The 23250-nt window shown below is 45.0% G+C and overlaps 1 protein-coding gene across 4 annotated transcripts in view; it reads left to right on the forward strand.

The window, feature by feature from the left end:
* CD99L2 (CD99 molecule like 2) overlaps positions 1-23250 on the forward strand; it is a 134295-nt gene that overhangs the window by 54142 nt on the left and 56903 nt on the right. For 2 of the 4 annotated variants that reach the window (XM_030210624.1, XM_030210626.1), the window contains exons 2-5: positions 14488-14547; positions 20010-20048; positions 20746-20784; positions 23016-23054. In XM_030210624.1, coding sequence (XP_030066484.1) covers positions 14488-14547; positions 20010-20048; positions 20746-20784; positions 23016-23054 — 177 coding nt within the window. Of the gene's footprint in view, positions 1-14487; positions 14552-20009; positions 20049-20745; positions 20785-23015; positions 23055-23250 lie in introns of all 4 variants that reach the window. The other 2 variants (XM_030210627.1, XM_030210625.1) reach the window with 2 other exon arrangements.

A 23250-nucleotide genomic window follows, 5' to 3' on the forward strand; every position in this document is an offset into this window, starting at 1 on the left:
CGACACGCTCCCTTGAACTTTCGCCGGCGAGGCGATGGGAAAGCGGCGATGCTGTCAAAAAAGCTGCTTTCGATAATACTGATTTGGCCGCTTTTGAGAGATCGCCGGCCATCTCCCGATTTATGTCGGAAGATAGCTGGCGATCACTTTCGAAAATAAGCCTGAAAATTATCTACGGTGAAGCTCCGGGATACATGACAGACTTGATGACATACAATCAAGGGTACTGAAAGAACTCAAGCATGAAATTGCTGTTCTGCTGTTAGTAATATGTAACCTGTCATTAAAATCATTCGTAGTACCGGAAGATTGGAGGGTGGCCAATATAACGCTGATGTTTAAAAAGGGTTCCTGGGTGATCCGGGAAATTACAGACCAGTAAGCCTGATGTCAGTGCCAGGCAAAATAGTGGAAACTATTATAAAGAATAAAATTACAGAACACATAGATAAACATGGTTTAGTGGGACAGAGTCAGCATGGGTTCAGCCAAGGGAAGTCTTGCCTCACCAATTTGCTTCATTTCTTTGAAGGCGTGAATAAACATGTGGATAAAGGTGAGCCGGTTGATGTAGTATATCTAGATTTTTAGAAAGCTTTTGATAAAGTTCCTCATGAGAGACTCCTGAGAAAATTAAAGAGTCATGGGATAGGAGGCAAGTTTCTGGTGTGGATTAGGAATTTGTTATTGGACAGAAAACAGAGGGTAGGGTTAAATGGTCATTTCTTTCAATGGAGGAGGGTGGAGTGCCGCAGTGATCTATACTGGGATCGGTGCTATTTAACATATTTATAAATGATATGGAAATCTGAACGATGAGTGAGGTGATTACATTTTCAGATGACACAAAACTATTCAAGGTTATTAAAACACGTGCGGACTGTGAAATATTGCAGGAAGACCTTTGGAAATTGGAAGACTGGGCATCCAAATGGCAGATAAAATGTAGTGTGGACAAATGCAAGGTGATGCACATTGGAAAGAATAATCTGAATCAAATTTACCTGATGCTAGGGTCCACCTTGTGGGTCAGCAGTCAAGAGAAAGCTCTAGATGTCATTGTAGATAATACGCTGAAATCTTCCGCTCAGTGTGCGGCGGTGGCCAAAAAAAGCAAATAGGGTGCTAGGAATTATTAGGGAAGGGATGGTGAATAAGACTGAAAATACTATAATGCCTCTGTATCGTACCATGGTGCGATCGTGCCTTGAGTATTGTGTTCAATTCTGGTTGCTGTATCTCAAAAAAGATAGCGGAATTAGAAAAGGTTCAAAGAAGAACTACCAAAAGTACAAAGACTAGGTAGGGGACGCTCAAGGAAGTTACATGGAAATACTTTTAAAACAAATGGAGGAAATATTTTTTCACTCAATGAATAGTTAAGTTCTGGAACTCTTTGCTGGAGGATGTGGTAACAGTGGTTAGTGTATCTGGGTTTAAAAAAGGTTTGGACAAGTTCCTGGCGGAAAAATCCATAGTTTGCTATTGAGACAGACATGGGTAAGCAACTGCTTGCCCTGGGATTTATAGCTTGGAATGTTGCTACTATTTGGGTTTCTTCCAGGTACTTGTGACCTGGCTTGGCCACTGTTTGGAAAATAGGATACTGGGCTAGATGGACCATTGGTCTGACCCAGTATGGCTACTGTTATGTTCTTATATAAAAACAAAAAGGAGGCATTGAGCTAAGACAGCAAAGCTATGACTGAGAAGTTTTAAGCTACATGGTTACAGGTAGAGTTAGACAGAATTTTGACTGAATATCCTCCTGGTCTCTTCTGTATGATCCGGCAATAGGGAGTATTCCCAGGCGAGCCATCCAGCAGCTGCATCTTCTCTTGGAAGTAGCTCTGGGCCACTTGCAGCGACTTTTCCTTCTCGGGTCTGGCCCAAGTGTGGGCTGTCTGCATCAGCCTGTTTGCTCAGGGCTGGGCTGTGAATATTGGCATCTCCTCAGGATATGTTCCAAGTTAAATTATGCTATTATTCTGCCCTCACTGCTTGTGATGAGGTATTGCTGTACAGGTAGGTAACTCTGATGTGGCTTTTTTTTTTTTTTTAAGGAGGCTCACTTCTTAACTTCTAGATAAATTCAGGGTTTTTTTTTTTTCAATAACTAAACATAGAAACATGATGACAGATAAAGGCCATATGACCCATCCAGTCTGCCCATTCTCTGTAACCCCTAATTCTTCCTGTTCCTAAGCGATCCTACATGCTTATCCCATGCCTTTTTAAATTCTGGAGCAGTCCTAGACTCCACCACCTCCACCACCCTTTCTGTGAAATAATACTTCCTTAGGTTACTCCTCCTAAGCCTATTCCCTCTTAACTTTGTCATATGCCATGCTGCCTCAGGTCCCGCATTCCATTTAGTTCAAGAAATCTACTACTACTACTTAACATTTCTAAAGTGCTGCCCAGGTTACGCAGCGCTGTACAATTTAACAAAGAAGGATAGTCCCTGCTCAAAGGAGCTTACAATCTAAAGGACAAGAGTGCAGTCAATCAAATTTGGGCAGTCTAGATTTCCTGAATGGAGGTATAATGGTTAGGTGCCGAAGGCGACATTGAAGAGGTGGGCTTTGAGCAAGGATTTGAAGATGGGCAGGGAGGGGGCTTGGCGTATGGGCTCAGGAAGTTTATTCCAAGCATAGGGAGAGGCGAGGCAGAAAGGGCGGAGCCTGGAATTGGCGGTGGTGGAGAAGGGTGGAGAGAGGAGGGATTTGTCCTGTGAGCGGAGGTTACGGGTAGTAGCGTAAGGGGAGATGAGGGTAGAGAGGTAGTGAGGGGCTGCAGATTGAGTGTATTTGTAGGTTAGTAGGAGAAGCTTGAACTGTATGCGGTACCTGATCGGAAGCCAGTGAAGTGACTTGAGGAGAGGGGTGATATGAGCATATCGGTCCAGGCAGAAGATAAGACATGCAGCAGAGTTCTGAACGGATTGAAGGGGGGATAGATGGCTACGTGGGAGGCCAGTGAGGATACCCTTATCGTATAAAGAGATTGAAACAAGAAAAACTGTTCCTTGTTGAATGCTTAGCTGAATTCAGTGTGAAAGCACTGCTTTCTTTTGGTTCTAAGAGACAGACAGATGTGACTGGGCCACAGGCTAGTCTGAAAGCTGCTGACAGAAAATGGGGAGGAGGGAAGGTTTTCTTACACATGAAAGCAAAGTAAATGTCGATGTAGTTTCCTCATGTGACCAGCTGATGGCAGCAGAATACATACTAATATAGTAACAGATAACATACTCAGCAAGGTGACTAGAGTCATACCTGCTGCTCTGTGCATAACTGCTACTACTTATCATTTCTATAGCGCTACTAGATGTACGTAGCGTTGTACACTTGAATATGAAGAGCATTCAGGTTACCTCCTCTCTGCCTGTTTAGGATTGTACCTGCCACTCCATGCAGGTTACGTACCTCTGTCATTTGTTTTATTTATTTATTATTTATTGCATTTGTGTCCCACATTTTCCCACCTCTTTGCAGGCTCAATGTGGCTTACAATGTGTCGTTCTTAGTAGATAATTGATTAGGAGATAACAGTTGGTGTTACATGGATAGTAGCATGATCGAAAATTAAACAAGTAAATATAAGTAGAAAACATTACTGATAGGTAAGGCGGAGATATCATAGAAACTAGCGTAATTGAAATTCAGACAAGTAGATATAAGTAACGATAGAACATATCCTTTTGGAGGGAACTTTTTTTGTATATAATTTCTTTGTTTTTGGCGCCTGCTTTCCCAGCCATTGTACCACTGAGTGAAGTGAAGGGTTTATGGCTTTGATACCCCAGCCATTGTACTGGGCTGCAGAGGGGATCAAGGACTTTAGCTAACCCAGCTATACTGCCAAGAGGAGTAAAGAAGTGGTGAGCAAAGACAGAGCTGCTTAGGTTTCTGCACTTGCTTGAAGGCAATGCTGCCGAGTGGTGGGTAAAATTCCATGGGCCCGGGCCTCCAGAGGGGCCCGGTGCAGGGGTGTCTCTCTGTTTCTCTCCTGCTCCTGACAGGATCCGGGTGATCACGTCCCGACAGGAGCAGGAGAGAGAAAACTCTGGCGCCAGGCCCCCCTTGCATTGCCTGTCTAACAGCTGTTGGGCCCTCAGGCCACGCATGCTTAGTTTTGAGACTGAGCATGTGCGACCTGAGGAAGGCAACCGCAGGGTTCAGGCAGTACTGGGCAGAGGAAGGAGCCGCGCTGCCTGCAGCTGGCGGGGGCCAGCCAAAGTACTTTGGGCAGATGGGGGGGGGGGGCGGTGGCGGCGATGACAATTTGGGGGGAGGGGCGGAGCGGCAATGACGATTTTGCCCTGGGCCCGGCAGCGGCGGTTCTGCCTCAGGCCCGGCTCAGTCTCTCGGCGGCCCTGCTGAAGTGTAAGATGAAAAGGGAACCAGCCCACGGCTACTTGTAAGGAGAAAGGAGTGGAGCAGTTGGACCGGGGATCCTGGCTCTGAGAAGCAGCAAACAGTAGCTTAGCCAGGAATTTTTAATAGAGGTTGCGTCTCCCACCCCCTGTACCTTAACATCACCTCCAGTCTTCGTCCAGGTAGTGGCATTCATAATCGGCCTGCACCGGGACATTTTCTCTGAACCGTCCTGCCCCTTGCCTTTCAGAAAACAGGCAATTGCATCAGAAGGGGCAGGACGGTTCAGAGAGAAAACCCTGCAGGCCACAGGCAGTCTGTGAGTGCCACTGGCGCTGCCTGGGTGAAGACTGGAGTTTATTTTAAGGCGCTGCCTGGGTGAAGACTGGAGTTTATTTTAAGGTGTTTCTAAGCTTGTACGGACAATCACCACATTCTGGGAATTACTTCCTGATTGTTTGACTGATCTCATGTATTTATGAGGATACCTATAGGATCTCTTTGACCCCTGAGGCAGGCGTGTGTACGCCGAAACGCGGCCCGTGTCGGGTCACTCTCTGAATTAAAGGATAACATTTTTCTCCATCCTGAAGGCCCAGTGTTTGCTTTTCTTGTGTTTCTGTTAATATTTGTATATCGGCCATCTTCCAAGGTTAGGTCGTAGCAGGCAAGATAGTGACCACAAAGTTGACCGGACATGAAGTGGCTCAATCTGACCTGGATAGAGGCCTACCATCATCGCAAGATCAAGAACAACTAGATGGTGAGCATAAGGCCAACCCCTTGAGAGAATTTTGTGCATTGTTTTATATGAGATTCAAGCAGATATTGGAGCAGTGCATTCACAACTGGCCACTCCAGCCACTGACTTGAAAGGTGAAATAACAGACTTGAGCCATAGCGTGGACGAGGTCAAGAGTCGATCGGAGGACCAGGCCACAGCTCTGATGGGTCTTGACTCGCGGCAACAGGAATATAAGCAGTATGAGTCCTGTGTTCTAGACAGCTAGAAGACCTTGAACACCGCAGTAAAAGGCGTAACCTCCGCATATGCAGAGTGCCTGAGGGAGCTAAATATATTGATTGCAACATCAAACATCAGATACTTGCTTACCATCTCATAGTAACATAGTAGATGACGGCAGAAAAAGACCTGCACGGTCCATCCAGTCTGCCCAACAAGATAAATTCATATGTGCTACTTTTTATTTGTACCTGTCCTCTTCAGGGCACAGACCGTATAAGTCTGGCCAGCACTATCCCCGCCTCCCAACCACCAGCTCTGGCACAGACCGTATAAGTCTGGCCAGCACTATCCCTGCCTCCCAACTACCAGTCCCGCCTCCCACCACCAGCTCTGGCACAGACCGTATAAGTCTGCCCAACACTATCCCCGCCTCCCACCACCGGCTCTGGCACAGACCGTGTAAGTCTGCCCAGTACTGTCCCCGCCTCCCAAGCACCAGCCCCGCCTCCCACCACCGGCTCTGGCACAGACAGTATGTCTGCCCAGCACTGTCCCCACCTCCCAACCACCAGCCCCGCCTCCCACCACCGGCTCTGGCACAGACCGTATGTCTGCCCAGCACTATCCCCGCCTCCCAACCACCAGCCCCGCCTCCCACCACCAGCTCTGGCACAGACCGTAGAAGTCTGCCCAGCACTATCCCCACCTCCCAACCACCAGCCCCGCCTCCCACCACCAGCTCAGGCACAGACTGTATAAGTGTGCCCAGCACTATCCCCGCCTCCCAACCAATAGCCCCGCCTCTCACCAAAACCTGATGTTACTTTTAGTTAATCATGAAATAAGGAATTTTCTTATCCGCCAGGAAGCAGGCCTGATAATATGGGCACTACATGTAAAAGTTGAAGGATATCTCCTCGATTAGTTTTTATTACTTTTCAAGGATAGTTGCACTCAATTCTTGGGGGGATGGGGGGGGGGAGAAAAGGATTACAGCAGATGACACGTTGGATTACAATAATCTTAAAGTTGATTTACACCGAGTTCCATACGGGTTTCCTCTCTACTTTGGTGAATTACAGTGGTACTGCGCTCAAATAATAGAAGTGGGAAATGGGTGGGGGTGGGTAGGTAGGGAATGTTTTTGGGAACTGTCTCTGTGTTTAGTTTAAGCTGTGCCTCTAGACTATTGTTTTGTAAACTTGTATTACTGTCTTTCTCATATAATTTGATAGTGAGGTCTGTAGATTGTACCAGCCTTGGCGAGCGACCTGGTAAAGATCAGTCATGGGAGAAGTGAGATTTATGACCCTAAATACCCTAAATTACCCAGTGTACCTGAATGTAACTCATCTTGAACTACTACCGAATAAGTTATGAGCAAAATCTAAATAAAAAAAAAATGTAAAAAAGGTTAAATTTGCCAATTAAGCAAAATCTGTTATTTAAAGAAGCTTATCTATTACACATAGATGTAGCATTTGTACAAGAGATAAGTTTGCCTCCGAATTCTATATAAGGCACAGCAAGTAGCGAGCGTTAAGTTGCGTGTGCAGCCAATTTACATGCACTACTCAAGTAATGAGCCAATCAGTGATAATTGGCTGATAACCAATTATCACTAATTGGCAATAACTGGAATTTACACACACTTGTTTTTAGGTGTGTTCTAATATGAGGCGCATGTAAATTCTAGTGTGTGGAGCTGAAAAGGGGGCTCTTCTTTGCAGGGCTGCCGAAAGACTGGGCCGGGCCTGGGGCAAGGCTGCCCCCTCCCTCCGTCCACCACTGGGCCGGGCCCCCCCTGAATTCAAATCATAGCGCCTCCCCTCGACCTCGCTCCGTGTGAAAGAAGCGCAGCAGCGGCAGTTTGCAGATCGCCTCCCTTTGAGCCTTTCCTCCCTGTGTCCCGCCCTCGAGGGCGGGACACAGGGAGGGAAGGCCCGAAGGAAGGCGATCTGGAGACTGCCGCTGCTGCGCTTCTTTCACATGGGTCGAGGTGAGGCGCTATGATTTGAATTCAGGGGGGCCCAGCCCGGTGGTGGACGGAGGCTAGCGGGTGGAGGGGACTGCGGCGCCGGGCCCCCCTTGGAGGCCCGGGCCTGGGGAATTTTGTCCCCCCTGACCCCTCCTCTCGGCAGCCCTGCTTCTTTGTCTGTCTGGCAGGGCTTGAACATCCCTGCCAGCCATGAATCTGGTGCTGCAATTTTTGAAGTGAGCCTGAGCCCAAACTGGGAGGCTAGGCTTACAAGGACCCCCCCTCTCCAGTGGCTACACCACTGCCCCCACCATACTTAACTCACCATGTAGCACCGGCTCTGCTTGGAAATACCAGAGCATACAGTCCTGTGCACCTTTGTCACCCAATAAGCAGGAAGTAGCAGAACCACACCTGGATCAGAGAGCTGAATTTTACTGGGTGACAGGGTGAAGGATGAAGTGTGTGAGGCTGTGCTCAGCAAAATGTAATTGTAGTGTTTGTAGGACTCCAGGTTTGACAGAAGAACTGCAGATGACATTTTCTGGTTCATCAGTCCTGCAGTTTTAGTCCTGCTGCTGGACCCTTTTCATCCCTGATTGTACAATTTGATTGAAAAGAAGAAAATCCAAAGCTTCTTTAAAGGTAAATAGCACAAGAATGGGACCAATAATCAGCAGAGGCAGTGAGAGGCTTAATTTAAATGCCAGCACAGGAATTTAAATTTAATATGTATATTTCGCACCGCTACATACAGTGGTGCTGACTACCCCCTTAATTATATATATGACTCTCTCTATGAGGAAAGGCTAAAGTGGCTAGGGCTCTTCAGCTTGGAGAAAAGGCGGCTGAGGGGAGATATGATAGAGGTCTATAAAACAATGAGTGGAGTTGAACGGGTAGATGTGAAGCGTCTGTTCACGCTTTCCAAAAATACTAGGACTAGGGGGCATGCGATGAAGCTACAATGTAGTAAATTTAAAACGAATCGGAAAAAATTTTTCTTCTCTCAACGTGTAATTAAACTCTGGAATTCGTTGCCAGAGAATGTGGTAAAGGCAGTTAGCTTAGCGGAGTTTTAAAAAGGTTTGGACGGCTTCCTAAAGGAAAAGTCCATAGACCATTATTAAATGGACTTGGGGAAAATCCACTATTTCTGGGATAAGCAGTATAAAATGTTTTTTGTACATTTTTGGGATCTCGCCGGGTATTTGTGACCTGGATTGGCCACTGTTGGAAACAGGATGCTGGGCTCGATGGACCTTTGGTCTTTCCCAGTATGGCAATACTTATGTACTTATGTAAATCTGGGTGTGAGCACAATTTGTATATGGAATTAAATTGTACAACAAGCCAGTTAGTGCTGATAGTTGGGTGCCAAATCATTGACACTAATTAGCAATAATTTGAATTTACGCACACATCTTTGTAGTCAGTATTCTATAAAGATGCGTGTGTACATTTTTTTATGCACGGATCCAAAAAGGGGGCACGGCCACGGGCGTGTCGGGGGGGGGGGGCTTTCTTAGAATCTGCGTGCAGTGTTACAAATACTGCAAATTTGCGCCTGATTTAGGTGTGAGGATTTATACCAGGTATCAGTTGGTGTAAATCCTCATGTACCAAAGAAAGTCGAGGCAGCGACGGTGGACAGCACGTTCTAGTAACTTGGATAAGAAAGGAAGGAGGGAGATGGGGCGATAGTTGGAAGGAGAGGTAGGATCCAGAGAAGGTTTTTTGAGGAGCGGGGTGACTACGGCATGCTTAAGGCAGCAGGGACAGTCACAGTGGAGAGTGACAGATTGAGGATATGACAGATGAAAGGGGTGACAGCAGGAGAGATAGTGTTGAGTAGGTGAGTGGGAATAGGGTCAGAGGAGGTGGTTAGTTTTGAGGATTGAAGAAGAAGTAAAGGTTCTTCTTTAGTGATTTCGGAAAAGGAAGAAAAGGAGGTAGGGGTAAGAGGGTTGGGAGAGTGGACTAAGGGAAGAAGGGGTGGAGGAGAGCTGGTTGCGAATTCAAGTTTTATCTTGTGAACCTTATCGTTAACGTAATCAGCCAAAGTCTGGGAAGAAAGTGAAGGGGAATTGGAGGAGAAGGCGCTAACTGCTATTCTATGAACTGCGCCCAACTTTGAGCACTATTTATAGAATAGTGCTTAGCACTCTTTTTTTTTTTTTTTTGGCACCGAAATTTGGGCGCCAGTTATAGAATTTAGCCCAGTAGGTATAATGTGATCGCTGCTGCCTCCACTATCCATTTGGTTTAGGATTACTATTTAGCAGGCCTAAACTAAACAGAAATGATCTGGATAATTGCTGAAAAAATAGGCATTATCCAAATAATTTCTCGGCTCTTCCCTCACTCCAGCCACTTAGAAAGACTTTTGATCTGACATTATTCATATATGGATTGAAAATGCACACATAACAGATTTATAGGTCTGTTGGTGAATATTGGATCCTATGTTCAAAGTATTATAGAATACTAGTAAAAAAGGCCCGTTTCTTAACGCAATGAAACGGGCGCTAGCAATGTAATGAGTTCCTGCCATTAATGTTTCCATGGTTGTATTCTGAATATAATTGTTGTTTACATGTGTAAGATTTCTTTATATACAATATTTTTTGTGTAAACTGTGTTACAATGTGGTAAAAGTTTTCCTTGTTCAGGCCCTTCAATCAGTTTAACAATCACATCAGAAGAGCTCCTTACTCGTGAGAATGCAACATACAGTTGCCCATGTGAGAGATTGAGAGTGACAGTGTGTTTTACAGACAGTGTAAGAGAGAGATACACTGAGTGATTGTGTGTGTGATGTCTGTATGTGTGTGTATGTGTTTGAGTGACAAAGTGATTAAATGTTTGTCTTCCCTTCCGTTCTGTGCACTTGCCTCCACTGATGTTCGTACCTCCCTGTATATGATTGTTTGTTAGAGATTCAATCCACTCCACTTCCCTCCTCCAAGTTCCGTTCTGTCTGATTGGTGAGGGCGGGGACAATGAGAGCCAATGAAACACTGAACTACAGATTTACGAACCCTACACTGCCACGGAGTCAGCTTCAGGATATTGGAGGTGCTTTTTATTATATAGGAGATATTCTGATTTAGATGGTCCTGAGGTTCACTTCCCAGAGGCAGTGGATGTAGCAAAATAAAACACAAACAGATATTTGCACGGTGAAGGATGATTTATCTAAACGAACATTTGTTACAAATATTCAGCGTTTGGCACAGATTCTTTACAGAGCACCTGCTTATGTGTGTGTGCCATCTGTATGTATCCCTTCCTAAGCCTCTGTGACTCCAACGATTAATTTCCCCTGTTCTGTTCCAAACAGCACTGTAAAATTAGTGCCAGAACAGTGTGGGGAAATAACTGCCCTATGATCAAAGCTAATAGTATCTAAATTTAGGCACGCTATTAGCTTCGATCATGAGGGGATAGTTCGGGAGGATTGTGCCTAGGCACGTACCCAAGGCACAATCCTATCGCGGTTTGACAAGTCTGGGCTGTCAAAAAAAAAAAAAGAAAAAGCCTGGACCTGTCAAACAGGAGGTTCCCCCACACACAAGGGACTGGAGGTCTGATGGACCTCCAGCCCCCCATCCCCCCTTGGGACAAGTTTCCCTGGTGGCCCAGTGACCTCTCTCCCCCCCCCCCCCCCCCAGACATGGGGGGCCGGAGGGTCTGGTGGACCTCCAGTCCCCCGACCCAAGGGCACATGGACTTCTAGCACCCCTTACACTCTGACACCAAAATAACTATCCTTTGTGGCCCAGTGGGCAAACCTACATTTACTCCCCACTTGCCCTGGTGGCCTACTGCCCCCCAAACCCCCTCCACGTACCTTTTGAAGGGAGGAGGGAGTAGCACTCCCTCCTCCTTCCAGCGCCGCCTCCAAAATGGTGGCTCCCTGCCCTGCCCAGTGCATCCTGAGATGTGCTGGGTAAGGCTTCCCTACCATATGGGAAACCCCACCCAGTGCATCCCAGGATGCACTGAGCAGGGCAGGGAGCCACCATTTTGAATGCTGTTCTGGAAGGAGGAGGGAGTACTACTCCCTCCCTTCTAAAGGTACGGAGAGGCGTTTGGGGGGGCACTAGGCAACCAGGGCTGGTGGGGGTGGCTGTAGGGTGCCCACTGGGTCACGAGGGACAGTTTGCTTTTGTATTGGGGGGGGGGGGTTAATGGGGCTAGAGGTCTACTGGACCTCCAGCCCCCTGTGCCATTATGTCGGGGGGGGGGGGGGCTGGGAGGTCCCACTGGACCTTAGCCATTGGGGGGTCTGGGGATCCACTGGACCCCCAGGACTGACAGTGACAGCCCGGGCTGCCTGACTTGGGGGGGGGGATGAGGTCTGGCACGGATTTGTCACACTAAAGCCCTCTCTTCATCTTGCGCTGGTAAATGCGGGTGCTAATCTGGCGCTCGTGGCCTCTAACGCCCGCATTTACCTTTGATCGTTGGCCCCTGTGTTATTATACATGAAGGAATTCAGCATCTCCCTGCTTCCCACATTTGTCCTCCGTACAGTCTTTTGATCTGAAGGCATTTTTTTTTTTTGAAAGCAGGTGTGATTTCCTTTTGAACTGGTGCCTCAGGAGTCTGTATGTCGTGTTGTTCTGGAATATTCTGGCTTTTTCTTTTGGGTCTGCTTATTTCTGTAAGTTTCCACTGACAGAAGACAGGAATTTCTGGCTGGTCACATGCTCTGATGGGGTCTCATGTTGCTAAGGCAATTCAGATACCTGGTATATCCTGTTTATCAAAAGTGAGTTAGAGGTGTGGCAAGGACAAATTGTAAGCTTCCAGCCATATGAAAGTCCCTATTACAAGTCTCCAGCCCATATGCAGCACCTATGATTGATCCAGGGTGGATGCTCACAACAGCCTATAAAACCCTGCTGCAGACAAAGGAACTCTGAAAAAAAACAGGCACGTTTGGAGAAAGAGTGTTTCAGATCCGTCCACTGGCCTATGGTTTTTCCCAAGGGGGTTTTACTTTCCCTCCCTTGATAGAAACTAATTCTCTCTAGCTATGAATCTTTCTTTCATTCATTCTTTCTGTCTCTGCCTTTTCTCTGCTTTCTCTCTGTTCTGTGACCTTTATCTAATTTAGTCTAATCCTATATAATAATTTGCACCTCCAGCATTCTATGTATTGATGCCTGAGTTCGTAACATCCATTCCCACTCATTGCCCTGCCCTCGCGTCAAAACGTAATGACATCACAGGGCGGAACAATGAGGGGAAAGGGAACGCTGGAGGCGAGATGATGTCAGGAGGAGAGAATCGTGGGAAATCAAGGGGAGGGAGGAAGGGCAGAGGAGAATTGATGGACATGGATGGGATGGGAGGACAGTCATAGGCGCCCCATATAAGCCCAACCGTGACCTTCCCCTGGCTGCTGCCTCCCCCCCAAACGCAGCCAGGCAGCTCTCGGACGGTCCTTCCGCTCCTTCCCGCCCTCAGCTCCCCGATTGACAGCCCTCCTCTCCATTCCCCCCCCCCCTTGCGCGTGTTTTACCCTTTTACTTTCAGGTGCATCGATGGCAGTGAAGAGGACAACACAGCGGGCTCGCCTCCAGCTTCTCCCTTCCCTCACACAGTGTCCCGCCTTCTGCAATGATGTATTTCCTGTTTCCGCGAGGGTGGGACACTGTGTGAGGGAAGGGAGAAGCTGCATTGCCCTCTTCACTGCCGTCGCTGCGCCTGAAAGTAAAAGGGTTAAACGCACGGGGGGGGGGGGGAAGGAACGGAGAGGAGGGCTGTCAGGGAGCTGAGGGGAGGGCAGAGAGAATTGCTGGACATGGATGGGAGGGCAGGGGGAGAGAAGAGATCGCTGGACAGGAGAGGAAGGGAGGGCAGGGGGAGAGAAGAAATCGCTGGATAGAAGAGGGGAGGGCAGGGGGAGAGACGAGATTGCTGGACATGGTTGGAAGGAGGGGGCAGGGGAGAGAGCAAATTTGCTGGATATGGATTGATGGAGGAGAGGGCAGGGGAGAATGGAGAGTTGCTGGACATGGATGGATGGAGGAGAGGGCTGGGGAGAATGGAGAGTTGCTGGACATGGATGGATGGAGGGGAGCCAGAAAACAACAAGGCAGACGATCTGCAAAATCCAACGTGGAAAACAAACTAGCAGATCAGTATAATATCCCAAAAACTTTATTGAAGATACCGTATATAAGACAGTTGCCCGACACAGGCCGTGTTTCGCCCAACAATAGGGCTGACGCAGCCCTATTGTTGGGCGAAACACAGCCTGGATGGAGGGGAGGGCAGGGGAGAGAGGAGAATTGCTGGTCATGGATGGATGGATGAATGGAGGGGGCAGGGGAGAATGGAGAGTTGCTGGACATGGATGGATGGAGGGAGGGGAGGCAAGTCAGGAAGGAGATGCACATGGATGGAGGGGAGGGAAGAGAGGAGAAATGCTGGACATGGATTGAAGGGAGGGAAGAGAGGAGAAATGCTGGACATAGATGGAGTCTGCGTACTCTTTATCTTTTTATAAATAAAAATCACAAAAAAAAGAAAGATTAAAACAAAAATAAACATAGATAAAACAATCCGTATCTCATACCCCTGGAGCATATTACTCATTAAACACCCTTCCCAATTATTACTTATCATGACAGAACATTTCTCCTAAAGGTTCCCTTAAAAACATAATCGCCATTACATGATAACCTTGCTAGCGCCCATTTCATTTGTGTGAGAAACGAGCCTTTTTTTACTAGTTACTTATAATTACCAGAGGTACTGATGTTAGATTTTGTAAGTGTGTTATAAGTTGAAACTGATGTCTGGTGCTGTCCTGGTGGGTGAGTAATTAAAAAGACTTTTAATTCTAATTCCTGTAAATTATTTCTGTTTTATAATGTGATATTTACATGGTATGTAATACTTTATATGTATATCCAAGTTTCATAAGTGTTGTAGCGGATAGCATTCCAAATTGCGCAGCCTAGAACAGTGTCTTTGTAATTCAGAACATGCCAACGTATAGCATGCAAATAATAAACCAACAACTTTGGAGTCCTCAAGTCGGACGTCACCTTAAGGGTGAATAGGTTAGCTGAATTGTGGGTACGCACTATGCAATGCTGACATATTGCACCTCACTGTCTGTCTTGTCCTCTTTTGTGTTTCAGCCTATGGGACTGATGACTTCAGTTTAGAAGATGCAGTGGATGGTATTCCAACAAAAAAACGTACGTACTATCACCAGAAAGTGGCATTTTAATTTGCAGTATGCAAAACCCATCCACATTTTGGGGGTGCGGAGAGGGGCAGGCTGGGGGATTCCGATAAATGCAGACACCATTCATGCAGAAGTATTTCTGTTAAGCACCGTGAGTTCTGTGGTGGAATCAGTGTAGGTGGGAGTTAATTTTTAAAGAAAGTACTAAATCCCTCTGAGTCTAAAAGTTGTGCTGTTTTTGTTTGTTAGAATTTATTTATCATTTATTTAGAATTTTATATATTATCTAATTCTCAGGACAAGTCTAGGTGGATTAACAATAAAGTGCACAGATACACAATCGCACAGTTGCAGTATTCCACCCTTATCCCTTCTTGGATTCATCCACCATCCACATTAAACAAAACAGTTCTTTGAATTGTCTCCAGACACTGTTCTGGAAAAATGTGTCTTAAGAACTGACCTAAATTGAGTCAATGAAGGTTCAGACAGTAAACAAGGGTGAGGGGGCAAAGTGTTCCATAAAGCAGGGACATCTGGTGTACTTTGGACCTGGGAGGACTAATCTAAGATCATTTAAAGCACCCAAAAACCGTGGGGTTATCAGTACGAAGAGCCTTATAAGCTAAAACCAAGATTTTAAACTTCACCCTATATTTTACTGGCAACCAAAGTAACTGCTTCACAAAGGATGCCACTTGGTCCCTACCCTTCGCCCTGTAAATCAAACGGGCTGCACTGTTTTGAAGAGTCTGAAAACATTTAAGTTTGGCTTAGCAATACCCGCATAGATGAAGTTAAATCATAGCAAGAGTAGATGAAGACATAATGCAAAGCTTCATGGTCCAAATGGAACTTATTTGGCAGAGAGCGTAAAACCCAGATTTCACCGTATTAGGAATTTGCTAAGTGAAGATGAGTTGAGAATCTAATATGACTTGTAAATATCTAAAGAAAGGAGCCGTTTGGACTGAATGACCAGACAGAACTGGGGGAAAGATTAGGAGGAGATGTGTTGACCCAACAGGCCACCATTGTATCTGGACGAAGCAGTAACCAGTTTCTAAGCCATTCTGCCACCGCCTCAAGGCACGATTGAAGATGGAGATTCAGTACGTCACTGAATCAGAAGAATGTCATCTGCATAATAGGTAATTATTCCTAAACTTTGTATCAGAACAACAAGAGGACTCATGAAAATATGAAATAACAATGGGGAAAGAACTGAACCTTGTGGAACTCCACAAATTAGGAGATGAGATGCAGATGTTTATCTTTCATAGAGACTTTAAGGGGGTCTTTTACAAAGGTGCACTAATGATTAGCGTGTGCTAAACACTAGAGACGCCCGTAGGAGTGTCTCTAGTGTCTAGCGCACGCTTATTTTTGGCGTGAGCTAAAACACTAACATGCCTTTGTAAAAGGACCCCTAAATGAACAGTTCCGGAGGAATGATTTAAACCATTCAAGAACTGTTACAGAGACCCCCTATATCTGTAAGTCTATGAAGAAAAGAGTATGATGGACAAGATGGAATGCTGCCTAAAGGTCTAAGGAGGAAGCTAGCGCAACCGAGGAGTCTAACATCACTTAATGTTTCATCACCTTTCCATTTTGATGCTTGTTCGCTTCCCAGCTGCAGTGTGTACATAGAGTAAGGTTGCACCAGGGTCTGTATTCACAAAATAAAACAATTAACAAAATGGCTGCCAAGTAAACCGTTGGCTCTTCTGGAGCTTTGCAGATGGAAAGGCTTAGAGGAAAAGCTCTCATAATGAATTTCTCTGATATTAGTAGAGGAAATGAAAATTTACGAGAGGAACACAATCTGAATGCCGGGCATTTGTACACAGGGTAGATAGGACAGTTTTTTTAAAAAAATGAAGGACGTGAAAGTATTACATCTTGGGGGAGGGGTGAGGAGGAAAGCGGTGGGGTATCCAGATACTGGGCATTAGGGCCACAGGGGTACATAGACTTTTGAAAGCCTTAAGGAACCCAAAGTGTGGGAAGGAGGAGGAAAAGGAGAGGAGGTAACAGGGTGAGGGGTATTAGGAACAGGGGAGGGGGCCCTGTCATACACTCTCATTCTCACACACACACTGTCACACAGACAGTCTCACTCTGTCACACACCCGCACATTCACTCTGGCTCTCTCTCTCTCAAACATACACACTCCCAGGAAAACCTTGCTAGCGCTCGTTTCATTCGTTCCAGAAACGGGCCTTTTTTACTAGTTTTCAAATAACCTGTGGAACGTTGTAAGAAGTGCTTTGAAAATGAGCCCCTATGTGAGATAATTTACAGCAAGTATAATACAAATGTAGGCAATAAACAGTTAAAACATTAGAAAAGTGTACTGTTATTTACATTTATGGGATTGATATTCAGAGGGTTTATGCTCCTAACTTTGAGAGTTATGCTCACAAATTGGCCTCTCTGAAAATTTACTAGGGCTGAGTGCATAACATTTAACTCAGAATTTCACTAAACTCTGAAATTTAGAAACATAAGTGGGTGGCACAGGGACGGATGTAGGGCGGAGAAAAGAATTTAGGAGCTTAGCACTGATTTTCAGCACTAGGCTCAAATCTAGGTAAACAAATGGCAGGCCTTAAATGTATGAACATAACTTTTAAGCTTCTAAATTAAGATGAATTTTCAGCTGAAAACTTAACTTGGGAGCATAAATTTAGGAGCTCAGCACTTTCTGAATATTGGGCCATATACCCATAAAAGTCGCCACAGAATCTAGACCACCTGATGTAACAGACCAAGAAGTGGGAAAAGGAAAAAGGTTCGACAGGTGATGGGATAAACAGTCAAACTTTATTCCTGCTTCTTGGTCTGTTCCTTTTATCCCGTGGGATCTGTTTGTGTTCAGTTACCTCTTGGCACCTGATATAACAAATCACTCCTGTCTGTACCCTTCTCCACCACCGCTAACTCCAGACTCCGCCCCTTCTGCCTCGCATCACCTTATGCCTGGAACACACTTCCCGAGCCCATACGCCATGCGTCCTCCCTGCCCATTTTCAAGTCCTTACTCAAAACCCATCTCTTCTCCCTTGCTTTTGGCGCCTAACCACCTTCCCCATTCATGATACCTACACTGACTACATAGTTTGTAACCTTTAGATTGTAAGCTCTCTTGAGCAGGGACTGTCCTTCCCCATGTTTAAACTTGTACAGCGCTGCGTAACCCTGGCAGTGCTATAGAAATGCTAGTAGTAGTAGTAAGTAATAGTATAACAAACATTACCCATATTTGATTGTTCTCCAAGTGGGAAACCCCTTTGGAGGTGCTATTGGCTCTACTGTGGTCTTTTCAGGTTGGCCAGTGATGGGATAGAAGGAACAGACCAAGAAGCAGGAATAAAGTTTGACTGTTTATCCCATCACCTGTCGAACCTTTTTCCTTTTCCCACTTCTTGGTCTGTTACATCAGGTGGTCTAGATTATGAGTGGAGGAGTGGCCTAGTGGTTAGGGTGGTGGACTTTGGTCCTGGGGAACTGAGGAACTGAGTTCCATTCCCGGCACAGGCAGCTCCTTGTGACTCTGGGCAAGTCACTTAACCCTCCATTGCCCCATGTAAGCCGCATTGAGCCTGCCATGAGTGAGAAAGCGTGGGGTACAAATGTAACAAAAATAAAATAGATACTATTGGAGATTCTACATGGAATGTTGCTACTATTGGAGATTCTACATGGAATGTTGCTATTTCACTAGCAACATTCCATGTAGAAGGCTGCGCAGGCTTCTGTTTCTGTGAGTCTGACGTCCTGAGGAAGTGAGTTCAATTCCCACTTCAGCTCCTTGTGACTCTGGGCAAGTCACTTAACCCTCCATTGCCCCATGTAAGCCGCATTGAGCCTGCCATGAGTGGGAAAGTGCGGGGTACAAATGTAAGAAAAAATAAATGACAACGGAAGGGATGGAATCAAAACATCTCTTGGATATAGTCCAGCAGTGGCAGCAACAAAAAGAATAGCTGGGGAGGATAGTAAGGAGTAGAGAATCAGGGGAAGCCCTTCTTTACTGAAGTGTAACTAGAAGACAAGCAACTACTTGAAACCAGAACACCACTGGTTCTTGGAATATATTCCATTTATTTATTTATTTGCTGCATTTCTATCCCACCTTTTTGCAGGTTCAATGTGGCTTACATTATGCCGTAATAGCGATCGCCATTTCCGGAATGAGAAATACAAAGTAATGTTACATTAAAGTTCATAAATGTTAAAGTAAATTGTAAAGTACGTTGGATAAACAGTTCATTACAGGCATAAGAGATAAGGGGGTGATGCATTAATGTTCATTGGTGACATTGATTGATGCAATCAGGTGTAGAGAATACGTTTTTTTCTGGTTCTAATAGAGTTTTGATGTTAGGTCATTTATGATGGCACAATATGATATGTCTTCTCGAATAGTTTGGTCTTTAGTAACTTCCGGAAGGCTGTCAGGTCGTGCATTGTTTTTAAGGCCTTTGGTAGTGCATTCCACAGTTGCGAGCTGATGTAGGAGAAGCTAGATGCATATATTGATTTATATTTAAGTCCTTTGCAACTGGGGTAGCGGAGGTGTCGGGATCCAGAACTCATTTTTTGATCCGACATGTAAGCTAGTTTTGTATTATGTCATATTCCAACAGGTTTTGGAATAACATTTTGGGCTGGATATTCAAAAGCACGTATCGGTATAGTGGTTGCCATTGTTCAGAGAACTGCTTTATCTGCCAATATTCAGAGGTGCCAGGGCGGAGTGGGCGTTCCACCTAAACCTCCAGATTTACTACTACTTGGCCACCTTTAAATCTAGACTGAAAGCCCACCTCTTTAACATTGCATTTGACTCGTAACCACTCGCCTCCACCTACCCTCCTCTCTTCCTTCCCGTTCACATTAATTGATTTGATTTGCTTACTTTATTTTTGTCTATTAGATTGTAAGCTCTTTGAGCAGGGACTGTCTTTCTTCTATGTTTGTGCAGCGCTGCGTACGCCTTGTAGCGCTATAGAAATGCTAAATAGTAGTAGTAGTAGTAGATACCTTCCGAAATTCAGCCACTGTCTGTATGGGAACGTGGTTTTAATGTAGGCCAGCAGAAAGGCTGTCCTCACTTAAACTACAGAACAATATGGATAGAAGCTGATCTGTTCTGTATAGTCAACACTGCCATCTGGATAGTGAGCGACAGTCACAAATCTCCACGTATATTCAGTCCCGTTTGCTATCCGGATGGTGGTGCTGAATACACAGATTACATTTAACTCCAAAGTCGGTGTTCTTTTAAAAAAATCAAAACAAAACACACTGACCATGGCATTTGTCTTTTTTTCCATGCCACATGTGTTATGTAATGATAACCTTATTATTGGTCAAATTGGTAACTTATTTTACTGGTTGTAGAAACCCTGAAGACTGTGAACTTTGTTCTGCCTTGAAATGACTTTTCATCTACTTTTCAGCTGATCCCAAACCACCTGGAAAACCATCCTTTGGCTCAGGTGAGGTTATTTGCGAAGTATTACTTGAACATATCCCTGGAAGGGAAGCTGATTTTCTATGTCTGTCTATCTTTTCCCGAAGAAGAATCAAAGCAGCTTAGAACAATGTAAAAATACATCAAAGATACAATTGATTTAAGAAATGCATTCAGCTATCAGTAGATTACATTATGGCTTGATTTTCTAAAATGTTTCCCGTGTGTATAACATGTTTTACAGGCAGAAATGACTCTTATATAGCTGTGCAGCTGAATATGTCTCCTCAAAGATCACGCATACCTTGTATGTGTCCTGCATGTAGACATTCCCAAGGGAGGAGTTTGGGCTGAGGCTGGATCTTTACCGCACCAACTACCAGCGATGTTACTGGTCGGCAGTTTAGAATTTGAAACGGCCCATTCAGTCTGCCCAGCAGTGATTTTGCCCACTTCTAGTAGACTGTTACATAAATCCGCATAGGGAACACAACACCCAAACTTCTTTCCCCTGTGTTCTCCCCCATTCTTTTTTTTAGGGCTGCAGTTGTCTTTCCATGCAGGCTGCTCCCAAATGCTTTCTCATAACCCACTGGCTTTTAAGGTTGCGTGTAACCTATTGTTGGTCAAATTGGTAATTCATTTTACTGGTTGTAGAAACCCAGAAGACTGTGAAGTTCATTGTGCTTTGAAATGACTTAACTTTTTCATCTACTTTTCAGCTGATCCCAAACCACCTGGAAAACCATCCTTTGGCTCAGGTGAGGTTATTTGCAAAGTATTATTTGAACATATCCCTGGAACGGAAGCTGATTTTCTATTTCTGTCTCTCTTTTCCCAAAGAAGAATCAAAGCAGCTTAGAACAATGTATAAATACATCAAAGATACAATCGATTTAAGAAATGCATTCAGATATCAGTAGATTACATTATAGCATGATTTTCTAAAATGTTTCCCGTGTGTATAACATGTTCTTTAGCGTCCCTCCGGACCGGACCAGGATTGGACTCTTGGGTTGTGCTCGCCTACCAGCAGGTGGAGACTGAGAAAACCTTGTGACTGGAGAGCCAATAAGAGCCCTGGTCATGTGACCCTAGCCTCAGTATTTTCTCAGTCTCCCAGCAGGTAGGAAGCGAGCCCATTAGTCTCTCTCTTTATCTTTCTCTTTTAGAGGTTAATAATAAGAACAACAATGCTACCTCTTCTTCTGTGCCTAGGAATTCTCTGTTAGACGCTGGTCAGGTAGGGATTTCTTTTCCTTTCTTTCTTTTACAGCCTCTGGGGGTGTTAAACTCGGGGTGCCCCCGGGTCCCTCCCCCCTTCCTCCCCATCTCCCATACGTAGCTGGGAAGGGCTAGCCTTTGTTTAGCAAGGTGTAGGCCTCTGGGAGAGGCAGCCACTCTGGAAAGTCCCACATTTTTAACCAGCAAGCTCAGTTGTTTAAAAAAAAAAAAAAAACAACAGACTGCTATTTTATTTCTCTTCAGCACTGGTCTTTTCTAGCTCGGCTGTATTGAAAGCATGGAGGACACGAAGGCAGAGACGATGGCAACGAAGCAGGAAATAGCAAAAACTTTAGCCTGTCCTCCGAAGTTGATAAACAGCACGTCTCAACATGAGCTTTGTCGACAGATCGGAGGAGAGCGTGCCCGCGCCTAAGCGATTCGCGCCTTTTTTTTTTTTTTTTTTTAATATGTAAGAAAACTGAGGAAAATAATTGTGAAGAAAAAAAAATCGCCCCTTTAAAGACACAGACGCTGAATAATTCGCTAGTATTAATATATAAATATATCTATATATATATACATGTATATACATATATATTTTAAAAGCTGAGCTAAGAAAGAGCTGACTGCCAGCAAAAGTCTGGAGAAGGAAAAAGCTTCTTGTCTAAATTTCGTTTTCTTTTAATTCCTTTAGAGTAACAAATGGCTGCCTATTAAAAATGGCCAAACAATACAGCCGAGCTAGAAAAGAACAGTGCTGAAGAGAAATAAAATAGCAGTCTGTTTTTTTTTTTTTTAAACAACTGAGCTTGCTGGTTAAAAATGTGGGACTTTCTAGAGTGGCTGCCTCTCCCAGAGGCATACCCCTTTCTAAACAAAGGGTAGCCCTTCCCAGCTACGTATGGGAGATGGGGAGGAAGGGGGGAGGGACCCAGGGGCACCCCGAGTTTAACACCCCCAGAGGCTGTAAAAGAAAGAAAGGAAAAGAAGTCCCTACCTGACCAGCGTCTAACAGAGAATTCCTAGGCACAGAAGAAGAGGTAGCATTGTTGTTCTTATTATTAACCTCTAAAAGAGAAAGATAAAGAGAGAGACTATTGGGCTCGCTTCCTACCTGCTGGGAGACAGAGAAAATACTGAGGCTAGGGTCACATGACCAGGGCTCTTATTGGCTCTCCAGAGTCACAAGGTTTTCTCAGTCTCCACCTGCTGGTAGGCGAGCACAACCCAAGAGTCCAATCCTGGTCCGGTCCGGAGGGACTAAAGGAAAGCAAATTAGCAGGTAAGGTCTAATTTCTCCTTTTACAGGCAGAAATGACTCTTATATAGTTGTGCAGCTGAATATGTCTCCTCAAAGATCACGCATACCTTATATGTGTCCTGCATGTAGACATTCCCAAGGGAGGAGTTTGGCCTGAGGCTGGATCTTTACCGCACCAACTACCAGCGATGTTACTGGTCGGCAGTTTAGAATTTGAAACGGCCCATTCAGTCTGCCCAGCAGTGATTTTGCCCACTTCCGGTAGACTGTTATATAAAACACAACACCCAAACTCCTTTCCCCTTTGTTCTCCCCAATTCTTTTTTAGGGTTGCAGTTATCTCTCCATGCAGGCTGCTCCCAAATGCTTTCTCATAACCCACTGGCTTTTAAGGTTGCATGTAACCTATTATTGGTCAAATTGGTAATTCATTTTACTGGTTGTAGAAACCCAGAAGACTGTGAAGTTCATTCTGTTTTGAAATGTTTTTCATCTACTTTTCAGCTGATCCCAAACCACCTAGAAAACCATCCTCTGGATCAGGTGAGGTTATTTGCGAATTATTACTTGAACATATCCCTGGAAGGGAAGCTGATTTTCTGTTTCTCTTACTTTTCCCAAAGAAGAATCAAAGCAAGTTAGAACGATGTAAAAATACATCAAAGTTACAATTTATTATGAAACTAGTAAAAAAAGGCCCGTTTCATACGTAGTAGATGATGGCAAATAAAGACCTGAA

This window comes from Microcaecilia unicolor, chromosome 7 (assembly GCF_901765095.1).
Source record: "Microcaecilia unicolor chromosome 7, aMicUni1.1, whole genome shotgun sequence".
In the NCBI taxonomy this organism is placed as follows: domain Eukaryota; kingdom Metazoa; phylum Chordata; class Amphibia; order Gymnophiona; family Siphonopidae; genus Microcaecilia; species Microcaecilia unicolor.